This window comes from Protopterus annectens, chromosome 5.part0 (genome assembly GCF_019279795.1).
Source record: "Protopterus annectens isolate FY-2018-M chromosome 5.part0, PAN1.0, whole genome shotgun sequence".
NCBI lineage: Eukaryota > Metazoa > Chordata > Ceratodontiformes > Protopteridae > Protopterus > Protopterus annectens.
This window is the reverse complement of record NC_056735.1, coordinates 1,689,235,950-1,689,250,640: the sequence shown is the minus strand read 5'-3', so window position 1 is coordinate 1,689,250,640 and position 14,691 is coordinate 1,689,235,950. Positions and strand designations below refer to the sequence as shown.

Genomic DNA, 14,691 nt, shown 5'->3' with positions numbered 1-14,691 from the left:
CCTATGGCCATGTCTATTAAGGCCTACACTAGGGCTAAGGCAGCCAGCAAAACAAAGCATATTACTTCTAAAGCCATACCTCAGCCGACTCCGGAGACACAAATTATGTCCATGGCTGCTGACTTAATTTCCATGATTAGAGGTTCACAGACCCATCCTGAGAGAGCATCCCAGCCTCCTCCTGATAAAAGGCCCCGGGTTGAACCCTCTGACCCTACTCCTTCAGATGAAGACTCTGTGGGCTCTGTCCACTCTGATAGCCAGGAAGAGCTCTTCCAGACCTATGAGGACTCGGATGCAGAAGATTCCATACCTTCGGCCTCCCCTCCTGAGGATATTTCTTTTGGGGAAGTTCTGCACACCATGAGGGAACATTTCAAGTGGCAGGGCCAGGAATATTCTGATTCCAGGAAACGCCTTAGGACTTTCCTTAAGAAGCCTCAGCACAGGCCCTTAGCTATTCCTCCTGTACTTGATGTTCTGGATGACTTGTATTCTGATTCTAGTGCTACCCCTGATACTCTTCCTCCTGCTCCAGACAAGCCAGACAGGTATTACAGGGTCCCAGAAACCCATTCCCATTTATTCAGGGCCCATACTGTTGATTTGGAAACTATTTCACAGGGGCCTAAAGGAGTTTCAGCCTCCACCTCAAAAAATCCTTTGCCCTCCAACAGGGAAGCAAGGTCATTAGAGAGATGGGGTAAAAAGGTTTACACATCCACTACCTTATCTATGAGAGCTTTAAATTGCCTTTTTCATATGTTCCAACATCAGGATTATCTCTTATTAGATTTACTAAAAACATTAGCTTCTCCTGATCCTTTAGACAGGAAGACTTTGCAGGAAGCTGTACATAACACTCAGCAAGTAAGCAATCACTTCCTGCAGTGTGGATATGATGCACTGGAAGCTTCATGTAGGGCAGCTATGACAGGGGCAGTGATGCGTAGACATGCTTGGTTAAAAGATCAACCTCTACCAGATCATGTAAAAGCAAAACTTCTGGATGCACCTTTGGAAAAGAACAAGCTTTTTGGTGCAAATGCTAAGGATATGTTAAAGACCATCGAAGAAAAAGCAAAATCAGTTCAAACTGTAAAGGATTTCCTCCAGGTTCAACCCCCCAGATTCAGTAGGAATTGGCTTTCAAGAAACTGGTCCTTTCCTAATCCAGAAAAGTTTCAAAGGGGTAAGAACAGACATGGCCGAGGAAGAGGCCAATACAGAGGCCCTTACAGGGGCGTCAATGGCAGCCAGGAAACCAAAGAAGTGACGCAGGGGTTTCTCCTGCCCAACAACCACAATCTCAATGACTTTCCTCTACTACCGCTTACCAGGGAACAACTAGAAGCTCCCTTGGGCGGGAAATTATCTCTGTTTGCAGAAAACTGGCACAGACTGACAAAGGACAAATGGATTTTGGACATTATAGACCGAGGGTACAGGTTTCATTTTCATACCTTACCAAGAAAACAAGGCATGCCAAATCTACCACAACATCAAAGGGCAGAGGCTATCGAGCAAATCACTCTGCTAACTCGAATGAAAGCAATAGAAAGAGTTCCACAACAAGAACAAGAACAGGGGTTTTACTCAAGACTGTTCCTTGTTCCAAGAAAAGAAACTCAATGGAGACCAATACTGGACTTGTCCGCATTAAACACCTTTCTCATAGTACCAAAGTTCAAAATGCTGACTCTACAGCAACTCCTTCCCATGCTGGGCAAGGAGTCGTGGCTGATTACTCTGGACCTCAAGGAGGCATACCTGCATGTCCCTATCAGACACAGCTGCAGAAGATACCTCAGATTTCTTGCAGGGCCAGAGCATTATCAATTCTCAGCATTGCCATTTGGCTTATCTACTGCGCCCAGAGTGTTTACAAAATGCCTGGCTTCAGTAATTGCTCATTGCAGGCTCCAGGGTATACAAATTTACCCGTACCTGGACGACTGCCTCATACAAGCGGACGACAAATTGATGCTGACAAAAAATCTGGAATATGTCATACGATTACTTCAAGCTCTGGGATACACAGTCAACTTCCAAAAGTCAAGACTGCAGCCATCCCAGCAAATAATCTTCTTAGGAGCCAAACTAGACACAGCCTCTCAGATGGCTTACCTGACAGAAGACAAGCAAGAGAAGTTAACTCAATACTTCAAAGGTTTAGCAAAACTCACCCAGATGACTGCAAGGAGATTCCTACAGGCCCTGGGTTACATGGCATCCTGCATTCTACTGGTTCCATTAGCAAAACTACACATGAGAAAGCTTCAATGGTACCTAAAAAGCGTTTGGTCTCAGCACAGCAACAACTTGGAGACAATCATACCACTCATTCCATGCTTACAAAAGGAATTCCTATGGTGGGCCTCGGTGAGCCAGGAAAACACAGGCATGTCATTCAAAAAAACACAGATAACACAGACCATGACTACAGACGCCTCAGACCTCGGATGGGGGGCGCACATGGAAGGCAGGTGTATACAAGGACAATGGTCTCCAAAGGAAACGCATCTGCATATAAACCAAAAGGAAATGCTGGCAGTAATGCATGCTATCGAGGCTTTTCAAAACCAACTCCAGCAAGGTCACTTAATGATACGGACAGACAACACCACTGTGATGTGGTACATAAACAAGCAGGGGGGCACCCACTCTTATCCCCTTTGCAGACTGACAATGCAGTTTTGGGAGAAATCACTGAGTCTAAACATCCAGCTACAATCACAGTTTGTTCCAGGGAAAGACAATGTGTTGGCAGACAGCCTAAGCAGGAATTTCACAGATCCACACGAGTGGAGGTTACATCCGAAGGCTTTCAGACAACTCGCTTCGACATGGGGCAAGCCAGAAGTGGACCTATTTGCCTCTCACCTCAATCATCTCCTACCAAAATTTTGCACAAGGACATACCATCCAAAGGCTTGGAAAATAGATGCTCTTTCATTCAACTGGAACTCCCTAACAATCTATGCATTCCCACCTCTGCCACTGATGACTTCAGTATTACTAAAGATCAAAGCAGAGAAGCCCAAGGGAATCATAATAGCTCCGGATTGGCCAAGACAACACTGGTACCCACTACTACAGAGCATATGCCACACCAGGAGGTGGGCCCTTCCTCAGTGGCCTCTACTTTTGACTCAACACAATTTCGAAACACTGCATCCAAGCCTTCAGACTCTGCAGCTAACAGCCTGGGAGATCCCATAAATAACTTCAACTTATCTCTCTCCAAGGAAGTTCAGCGGATACTAACAGAGGCTCGAAGACCGTCCACCAGAAAGGTCTACTTAGCAAAGTGGAAAAGATTCAGCAATTGGAATACCAGCAAAGGGCATGATGCATCATTACTGAACATCCCACATGTCCTTCATGGATGCATCTGCAGTCATAACAACTGGGTTGTCCTGTCGTCAGGCAGCCCTTCGGTCGGCCGGATTCCAAAGTCCGGGTCTGGCTTCGGCTGATGTCGCACTTCACCCGACGTCATCTCTGTTGGTCTTCGGGTATAAAGGCATCAGCCGACGCCATTTTCCTCAGTCTTTCTTGCCGCGTGGCGCCCGAAGCAGAAGCTGTTCGCAAGTGCCGGTCGGTCAGATCCAGAGATTACTACTTCCGAATACTACTTCGAAGACTTCTAAAAGCTAAGTACCCCGTTGGGGACTCTTTCTTGCCTCAGCCGATGTCAGAAAAAGTCAATAACTGTTTAACTTGTGGGAAACAAATACCTCATAAAGATTTCCACTCTTACTGTTTGCCTTGTTTAGGCCCAGACCACGACGTAGCAGCCTGTTCAGCCTGTGCCTCATTCAACCGACGAGCGCTTAGGCGTCGGTCGGAGTTTGCTGAACAGTTTTTCGGCTCAGATTTTGCGTACATTATGCCGTCGGATCCTCCGACTACCCAGATTGTTAAAAAACGCAAAGAAAAAGACCGACACTCGCGGTCCGTGGTTTCGGCCGAAACCATGGTTAAGCAAACCGCGAGTGTCTCTGTTTCGGCCGAAACCGAGAAAACTGATCAAAGCACAGCTGAATCAATGACTACTACTGAGGCTCCTGCTACCTTACTTGAAACGGCCTCAGAAATCTTACCTACAGTGGTTACTAGTGACTTATCAGACACCATCCCTTTGGATGTCTCTACCCCAGCACGTGGTGCTGCTAGGCCTCCTGCAGCCATGTCTATTAAGGCCTTTGCCAGGGCTAAAGCAGCCAAATCTACTAAAACAGTGCCTGTTAAGCCCCCCCCCTACTAGGCCCACTTCTAGTTCACAAATGCTTTCTCTGGCAGAGGATTTAATATCCTTAATTAGGGGATCTCAATCTCACCCAGACAGGGCCTCTCAGCCCCCAGAAAAGAGACCTAGAGCAGAGCCCCCCCGAGCCTGTGTCCTCTGATGATTCCGCAGAGGACTCTGATATTACAGACCAGCCAGAGGCTCAGTTCTCCAATTATGAAGACTCAGATGTTGAAGAATCCATTCCAGCTGCTTCTCCACCAGAAGAATTCTCCTTTGGGGAAACCTTACATGCCATGCGAGAACAATTCCAATGGCAGGAACAGGATTTCTCAGATTCCAGAAAAAGACTTAGGACTTTTCTGCACCTACCACAACACAGGCCTTTAGCTATACCTCCTGTCCTCTCTGTTGTGGGCGATGCATTTAATGATGTCTGCACTGCACCAGATTCCTTACCTCCAGCCCCTGTCAAACCAGATAGATTTTACAGGGTTCCAGACACTCATCACCACTTATACAAGGCCCCACTTGCAGACCCCGAAACCATATCCCAGGGGCCTAAGGCAGCAGCCTCGACCACAGCAAAAAACCCTATTCCTTCTCAAAGGGAAGCCAGGTCTTTAGACAGATGGGGCAAAAAGGTTTACACCTCTGCTACTCTCTCAGCTAGAGCTTTAAACTGTCAGTTTCACATGATACAATACCAAGAGTTTATGCTTGATCAGTTAAATAAAAAGCTATCCTCTGATGACTCTATAGATAAGAAATATATATTAGAAATGGTAAATAACATACAACAGGTTAGTAACCATTCCTTAAAATGTGGCTATGATGCACTGGAGGCTTCATTTAGATCAGCCATGACTGGCACAGTGATAAGAAGACATGCATGGCTGAAGGAACAGGTCTTACCGGATCATGTTAAAGCTAAGTTATTAGATGCACCTATGGATAAGGCCAGTTTGTTTGGTACACCTGCTCAGCAGGTAATGAAGAAAATGGAAGAAAAGGCAAAATCTGTACAAACAGTTAAAGATTTCTTGCAAGTTCAACCCCCAAGGTTTAGCAGGAACTGGCCTGCCAAAAATTGGTCCTTTCCTGACTCCACAAGATCCCAAAGGGGCAGGAATAGACGCCCCAGAGGCAGAAATCAATCCAGAGGGGGTGCCTACAGAGGACGACAGTGGCAAGGTAATAACAGAGGCACAGACACAGCCACTGCCACTACAACAGCACAGTGACTTGATTCTAACTCCGCCTACCAGGGAACAAATAGCAGCACCATTAGGCGGAAAATTAACCTTATTTTCGAAAAACTGGCACTATATCACAAAAGACAAGTGGATTCTGCAAACCATAGACCAAGGATACCGGTTCCACTTTCACACTTTACCAGTCAAAAGAGGAATGCCAAACCTGCCTCCAAATCAAAAAACAGAAGCTCTACAGCAGATAATGCAACTAACAAAGATGAGAGCTGTGGAAAAAGTGCCAATAACAGAACAAGGCAAAGGATTCTACTCCAGACTATTCCTAGTTCCAAGAAGGGAAAAAAGCTGGAGACCTATTCTCGACCTGACCACCTTAAATACATACATCATTGTCCCAAAATTCAAAATGCTGACCCTCCAGCAACTTCTTCCCATGCTGGGCAAGGAGTGCTGGCTGGTAACTCTAGATCTCAAGGAGGCATACCTGCACGTCCCCATACGACCAATTTGCAGAAGATACCTCAGATTTCTTGCAGGATCAGAGCACTATCAATTCTCAGCATTGCCCTTTGGCTTATCTACTGCGCCCAGAGTATTCACAAAATGCCTGGCATCAGTAATCGCTCACTGCAGACTACAGGAATCCAAATTTATCCATACCTGGACGACTGTCTGCTACAGGGGACAACAAAAGCAAGCTGACAACAGATTTACAAAGGGTCATTTACTTGCTACAAGCACTGGGATACACAGTCAATTTACAAAAGTCAAGGCTGATACCATCCCAAACAAGGACATTCTTGGGCGCGGAATTGGACACAGTAAAACAAATGGCATTCCTAACTGCAGAAAAACAAAAAGAACTCCCTCTTTACTTCTTGGCACTAACAAAACAGAACAAGCTAACAGCAAGAAAAGTTCTGCAGGCCTTGGGCTTCATGGCATCCTGCATAATCTTGGTTCCACATGCCAGACTACATATGAGAAAACTACAGTGGTACCTAAAGAATTTATGGTCCCAACACAGGCACAGCCTAGAAGCAGAAATTCCTCTAATCCCATGCCTAAAACAGGAGTTCCTATGGTGGGCTCAAGCATGCCAGTCAAATCCAGGCCTACCTTTCCACACCTGTCAAGCAAGCCAAACCATCACAACAGACGCCTCAGACCTAGGATGGGGGGCTCACATGCTGGACAAATGCATAAGGATTGTGGACACAGGACCAGCTCCATTTGCACATCAACCTAAAAGAAATGCTGGCAGTAAAGCTGGCAATCCAAAAATTCAGACCATTCCTCAAAGCAGGACATTTGATGATAAGGACAGACAACACCACAGTCATGTGGTACATCAACAAACAGGGAGGCACTCATTCATACCCCCTATGCGGAATGACTTTGGACCTTTGGAACCTGGCGCTCAGCTACAACATCCAGTTACAGGCAATGTTCGTACCAGGAAAAGAGAATACTCTAGCAGACATGTTAAGCAGAACCACCTCGGATGCTCACGAATGGATGCTACACCCGGACATCTTCAAGGCCATCTCAAAGAAATGGGGAATGCCACAGATAGACCTATTCGCTTCCCCTCTCAATCACCAGCTCAAAAAATTCTGCACAAGGGCGTTCCACCCACTTGCATGGAAAGTGGACTCGCTCTCCTTCAGCTGGAAAGGTCTGACAGCATATGCATTCCCACCTCTTCCCTTGATACACAAGGTATTACTAAAAATCAAGGAGGAACGTCCAAGGATAACCCTGATAGCTCCAAACTGGCCAAGACAACACTGGTACCCATTGCTGAGGAGCATGTCTCGGGACAAAATATGGCCAATACCCCTGATGCCTTTGATGTTAACCCAGAACAACTACAGCATCATGCATCCAAACCTAAAAACTTTGCAACTGACTGCATGGAACATCACATAGCAGCAACTAATCCAGAGCTTTCCCAAAGGGTTAAAGACATTATCCTTGAAGCCCGCAGACCTTCAACAAGAAGGAACTACGCAGGAAAATGGAAAAGGTTTGTCATTTGGAGCGCTGAAAGAGGAAAAGATGTGTCCAATATAGACATTGCTAACATTCTGGAGTATTTGGCAGAGCTTCTACATACAGGCCTGTCCTATTCCTCCATCAAGATACATGCATCAGCTATTTCAGCAGAATACAGCTTTGATCCACCTGTCTTTTCACATCCTTTACTCAGGCAGTTCCTCAGAGGGATCAAGAATGTAAAACCTCCTAGGAAACCACCATTGCCAGCTTGGGACTTGAACTTTGTGCTGGAAAAGTTGACACTTTCGCACCTTTTGAACCAGCAGCAACAGCAGACCTGCAGCATCTATCGTGGAAAACTGCTTTCCTACTGGCAATAACCTCAGCAAGAAGGGTTTCTGAACTTCAGGCCCTAATGGCAGTACAACCCTTCCTAATCTTCCACCAAGATAGAGTGTCCATGAGGACTAATCCTACATTTATGCCTAAGGTGGTATCCAGAGTGTCTTTAAACCAGGCAATCCACCTACCTACCTTCTTCCCAAACCCACAAAACAGAGGGAAAGAATGCTGCATACCTTGGATGTACATAGACAGCTACGCTACTACCTGGACAGAACAAAAGTAACAGAAAAACTGACCAGCTGTTTGTAGCATATGCAACAGGAAGGGAAGGAAAAGCAATTTCCAAACAGACAATCTCCAAATGGATAGGAAATTGCATACGATTCTGTTACTCCTTTCATGGAAAACCAATTCCACAGAACATAAGGCCTCATTCTACAAGGGCAACAGCCACTACCACAGCCTTCTTACGAGGTGGCAACCAAGGACATTATTGAGGCGGCTACTTGGACCTCCGTGCATACATTTGCCAAACATTATAATTTACCTCTGTATTCCAGATCCCGAGCAGGGTTTGCCACTGCTGTACTGCAAGGGATCTTATCCACACCATAATCTATTCTTCCTCCTCCCTAGTTGGCTATGGTATTCTACCCAGTTGTTATGACTGCAGATGCATCCATGAAGGACATAGTACAGTTTTGTACCTACCATAAATGTAGATGTCCGAACTGGATAGCATCTGCAGTCAGGATTACCTCCCTCCTTCCCTCTGTGGTACTCTAGGGTATTTACCCTCCTAATAGCTAGCTGGCGGGGAGTCTCTTATGGTGTATTTGTTTGTATATATGTACATACATGCTTATTTTTTGTGTTTGCCTTCTATCTTTTTGGAAACATTGGCATTTATCCAAAATTTAGCCTTCCAAGAGGGCAACTGGCATCTGGGGCAAGAAACACTGAGGAAAATGGCGTCGGCTGATGCCTTTATACCCGAAGACCAACAGAGATGACGTCGGGTGAAGTGCGACATCAGCGAAGCGGACCGGACTTTGGAATCCGGCCGACCGAAGGGCTGCCTGACGACAGGACAACCCAGTTGTTATGACTGCAGATGCTATCCAGTTCGGACATCTACATTTATGGTAGGTACAAAACTGTACTTTATCTTGGAATATTTGGCAGATATGTTACAGAGTGGCTTCTCATATTCTTCAATAAAGATACATGCATCTGCTATTTCAGCTAGATACAACACTGACCCTCCTGTTTTTTCTCACCCCTTACTAAGACAATTCCTCAGGGGATTCAAGAACATTAAGCCACCAAGAAAGGCCCCAGTGCCAGCCTGGGACCTCAATTTTGTCTTAGAAAAACTGACTCTACCTCCTTTTGAGCCAGCAGCTTCAGTTGACTTGCAATTTCTTTCATGGAAAACAGCCTTCCTGTTGGCAATTACCTCAGCAAGAAGGGTTTCGGAACTGCAGGCCCTAATGGCAATACCACCCTTTATTATTTTCCACAGAGACAGGGTTTCATTAAGGACCAACCCTACCTTTATGCCAAAGGTGGTATCTAGGGTTTCTCTAAATCAAGCCATTCATCTGCCTACTTTCTTCCCCAATCCTGAGAATAAGGGGGAAAGGCTTTTGCATACTTTGGACATTCATAGACAACTTCGATACTACCTGGACAGAACCAAGGACAGTAGGAAGTCTGAACAGCTTTTTGTAGCTTACGCCCCTGCAGTCCAAGGAAAAGCAATTTCAAAACAGACTATTTCTAAATGGATTGGACATTGCATCAGATTCTGTTATTCCTTTCATGGAAAGACTGTTCCAGCCTATGTCAGACGACATTCCACCAGAGCTACTGCCACCTCTACAGCATTTTTAAGAGGGGTGCCTACAAAGGACATTCTAGAAGCTGCTACATGGAGCTCCGTGCATACATTCTCAAAACACTACAATCTCATCCTATATTGCAGATCCAGAGCAGGCTTTGCTTCGGCAGTCCTGCAGGGTTTGATTGCCACACCATCTTTTTCCTAGAGCATACCTCCTCCCCAGCTAAGCTATGGTATTCTACCCACATGTTATGACTGCAGTTGCATTCTTGAAGGACATAGTACAGTTTTGTACCTACCATAAATGTAGATGTCTGATAGACATGCAACTGCAGTCGGGTTTTCCCTCCCTCCATACCCCTCTATGCTTAGGGTCCACTCCTATCCCCCTCACTCTTAGCTGGGGATATCTGTTATGGTGTATTTGTTTTATTGCTCATGTAATTGTTTGCAATCCTGTTTTTGTCTTCCAATTTGGTTACAGCCTTCCTTGGAGGGCACCTGGCATCTGGGGCAAGAAACACTGAAGAAAATGGCGTCGGCTGATGCTTATATACTCCAGCCGCTCTGACGTCGGAGAGAAATGCGACATCAGCCGACGTCGGACCCAGACTTTGGAATCCGGCCGACCGAGGGCTGCCTGAGGCAGGACAACCCACATGTTATGACTGCAGTTGCATGTCTATCGGACATCTACATTTATGGTAGGTACAAAACTGTACTTTTTCCAACGGTAACATCAGAAAATGTGCTGAAGCAGTGTATTAATTTGCTGGTCTTCTTTCTGAAGTTCTATAATAAAGGGGATTATTGCTTTATTTACTGGATGCACATAGACAACTCAGATTCTACCTGTTTTCAACTAAAGCGCTCCGAAAATATGACCGATTGTTCATTTCCTTCTCAAAGGCAAAATTGGGTTGCTCTGTGTTAAAAGTAACTTGAGCCAGATGGCGCATTGTTTGTATTTCTCATGTCTAAAAGGAAAAGAGTTTGACCTTACCAAGGATTCATTCCATAAGGTCTGTTTCCACTTTTTCCACTTTAAGAACTTCAATAGATGACATTTGTGTGGCTGCCACTTGGTCTAAAGCTTACACTTTATTTCTCATTACAAATTGTATTTTTTTCAAGGAATAGGGTGGCATCTGGTTCTGACGTTCTCCAGAATATTGTTCCACAAAGACTACCCTGGGTTTCAGCAACTGGGGACTCTGTCCCATGGATTGAGGAACAGACTAAGAAGACCACATCAAATACAGAGGTTATGTACTCACCATAACAATGGATCTTGTTGTCTGTCGTCTTTCATCCTTTTCCAACCTCCAAGACTCCATTCCCCCTTTCATTCATGAAAAATTTGTATATGGTTTTCTGGTATGACCTGAGGGGTATTCCCTGTTGGTCTTTCTCCTGTTTCAGCTCCCAGACCTTCTACTATCTTGACTATAGTGATCTTTCTTTCCCTTTATGAATACTGTGTTTTTCAGTCTTTTTGAGTTCCAAGACTAAGGGGCAAACTCGATCTGAGGTAATACAGGGTTTGGAGGTGATGATGGGTAAAAGGAGGAGCTTGCACTACTGATCCTAAGTCTGAAAACTGGCCAAAGCCTGAACCAAGGTCACTTCCCGAACCCACTGGTTGAGGAAGGATGAAAACGGGCAACTTAGATGCATTGTTATGTTGACTACGTAACTTTTGTTTATGGAAGGTAAGTATTCGGTCCAGGAGCTCCAATATGTGCAGACAATCATAACAGCAAAGCTCTCAACAAAGCTGCATGTTATGAGAAGCGGTGTTCAATAGTTTGGAGATTGAAAGTTGACTGCAGGTTGGGATTTATTAGGTTTAGATTACTAGCTAATGCTAGCTAGTAATCTAAACCTAATATAATAGGGGGCGGCCACGGTGGTACAGCGGTTAGTGTTGTCGCCTCACAGCAAGAGGTTCTCTGGTTCGATTCTCGGCAGGGGTGCCTTCTGTCCGGACTCTGCATGTCCTCCCTGTGGTCACGTGGGTTTCCTCCGGGTGCTCTGGTTTCCTCCCACATCCCAAAGACATGCAGTAGGTGGATTGGACACTCTAAATTGGCCCTAGGGGTGTGTGTGTGTGTGTGTGTGTGTGTGTGTGTGTGTGTGTGTGTGTGTGTGTGTGTGTGTGTGTGTGTGTGTGTGTGTATGCCTTCTGTGGAAGGTTGGGCGCTGGGCTTGCAATTCGACTCCGTAAAACTCCACTGCCAGTCACGAGCGGACAGATAATCCGCTGTGGCGACCCCTAACCGGGAAAAGCCGAAAGAAGAAGGAAGAAGAAGATTACTAGCTAATGCAATCTACTTAAAATGTACACTACAATGACAGTAAATGCTTTAGCCAGAATGCACAAGCTGCTCTGCAGGAGGTTCATACCATCTCTCATAGTGTAGGCAAGCTTGGCAGCCATCTCTTCCTAGGATTAAATGTAGTGGATCCCTTTAGAATAACACTAGCTACGTAATTTAGTGAAGCCAGTTATTTTATGTTTGAATCTTTGTATCCTTCTGTCTCATAGCAGAATACCACTCAGTACCATAATTTGTGTGCCTTAGACACCTGCATAGCAATATAAAATCCATTCCCTCTCTCTACATGTCCTTCTAGGAAGAGCACCTAGGGTCATTCACCTCTGCCTAAGCCACTACCAGGATGGAGTTGTATTTGTCAGCATCGAGGGATCTGAGAGATCTGGTGACATTGTAGATTCTGGCTCTGGAGAGACACCTGTCGCTCTTTTCTTATCCAACCTTGTAAGGGTGGTGCAAATATGCCCGACAGTACAGTCATTTGCTGGTGTTGTATTCATTGTGGTAGCACAAGTGATAACAAGTACAACACTAGCAGTAACAACTTTTAATAGTAGCACACACTGACCAAAAGCACAACTATTAATACTCTGTAATTTGTGACGATTGCTGATAACTAATGTAAATGTAAATCAGATAACTTACCTCTGTGATGTCAGCTGTGTTAGCTATAGCATAATTGGTGACAAGTAACAGTAAAAAAACACCACTGAGCAATGTAATGAGAACAGTAATAGAACAGCAGAAGCTGCTAATATACTAGTTTAGCAAAACGGCCTGCTGTGATCAACTCCTGAGCTAATGAAGGTGAATAAGCCAGTTTTTTTCTGCCAGGTGGCTCAGAGGATTAAAGCTATAAGCTGTTCGAGGTGTTTCTTGTGTACAGGGCTTAATTTCTCCAGCCTTCATTGGCCTGCTGCATGGCCTTAAGCAAGTAACTTAACCAGACAGTGCTTTGGGATGGTTGGGAATTTGGGAAAGGCTTCTTGGGTGGTCGCTGGGGCTGCATAACGGGCTATGAACCTGTTGATTGTGGAAGGGCTGATGTCTGGAAGGTAGTGGGAATTTTAAGGATATAAAAAGGAAAATCTTGCACAAACGAGGGATTCATTCATAGCTGCACTTTGTTATGGCTGAAGTATATTCTGCTCTTTTTTTTTTTTTTTTTTTTTTTGTCTCTTCTAGGTTCTAATTCTTAAAGGTCTGAAGCAGGAAGTGACATGTCTTTGCCCATCTCCTAATGGTTATCATCTGGCTGTTGGCTATGAGGATGGATCCATTCGAATATTTACTTTGCTCAATGGGGAAAGCAACATTACCTTCAATGGGCACAAAGCTGCTGTAACTGTAATGCACTATGACAAGCTTGGGGCCCGACTGGCTTCAGGTTCAAAGGTAAAAGTTAAAGATGATGATTTTGGTTGTTTTAATTGTGGTGTGTCATTTGACTGTATGTCAAAACAAAGATGACAGGGTGCTTTGAAATCAGAAGTTTCAGGAGTGTTACATTTTTCTTTCCGTTCTTTTTTTTTTTTTTTTTTTTCTAAAGAAATGAGCTTTAGTAAAATACTTCAGACTGATTGGAAGGAGAGCTCATGAAAAAGCAGGGCAATAACTTGCTCCAGTATGGGTACATTTATCCTCACTTTAAGTGCTGTTACCATGCAATGATTGAAGAACATCATAAGAAAAAGTGCTGAACATCACAATTTTGTTACTAAAACCAGTCATTTTACATAGTGCGGCTGATCCATTTCATTTTACATAGTGCGGCTGATCATTTTAATACTGCCTTCCTAAATTATGTGGGTATACTAGTTTTGTCCATACAGAACATCCTAATGATGTGGTCGGTTGTATTCCCACTGTTTGTTCTCAGTTCTTCTGTGTTGTTTGTTGCACATTCCAGCTGTTTGGTGTGCATGCTATTTGGAAGGTACCCACACTGAATACCTTAGAAGAAGCCTAAATCCTCCAGGTGTAAAAAAAAAACAAAAAAAAAAAAACTACATTTATCCTCTGTGACCAGGTAAGAATTGTTGCGATTTTCAGTGAGACAAGCATAAGGTCTTAATCAGCTATCTGTGCAATTGGAGTTCCAACACAGGGTCTGGTTCTTGGGTTTATTTAGAATTGCTAATTAGGAGTATAAAATATGAAAAGTGACACACCTGCAGTCCAGACTTAAGTCCTGTAGCCTAGCTCTGGTGAGTCCACTACATTGCCACTGTGGTCAGAAAGTCCTATGTGGCACATCTCATTACCAAGGGTTTTGCATCCAGGAAGAAAGAGGTCATCATCTCTCTCTACTCTTCCCTTATTAGACCAATCATAGAGTATAATACCCCATTTGGCATGTACCTCACTAAACACCTACAACAGCTGGAAAGGCCAGAGAAGTACCTCATGAAGATGATCCTAGGCCTTAAATACATGCCCTACATGGACAGACTCAAAAAAACTCCAGCTTTTCTCTGTCTCATATTATCTATTAAGAGGCAATCTCTGCTTGACTTACAAAGCCATGTCTGACCCAGCCCTGTTAAAAATTTTACACCTAAAGAAGTCGCAATTCCTCTGCACCACACATTCCAGGGACCTCAACCTTATTACCACAATCAACAGAACATGCTGGAGGGACCGGTTCATAACCCAGAAGACTGCCCATGCTCTGGAATAGACTTCCCATACATG

The 14,691-nt window shown here is 44.6% G+C and overlaps 1 protein-coding gene across 1 annotated transcript in view; it reads left to right on the top strand.

The window, feature by feature from the left end:
- LOC122802408 (WD repeat-containing protein 3-like) overlaps positions 1–13,596 on the top strand; it is a 270,090-nt gene extending 256,494 nt beyond the window's left edge. The window contains exons 4-5 of the mRNA XM_044072031.1: positions 13,183–13,432; positions 13,547–13,596. Of these exons, the coding sequence (XP_043927966.1) occupies positions 13,183–13,432; positions 13,547–13,596 (300 nt within the window). The remainder of the gene's footprint in view (positions 1–13,182; positions 13,433–13,546) is intronic.
- The last annotated feature ends 1,095 nt before the right edge of the window (positions 13,597–14,691 follow it).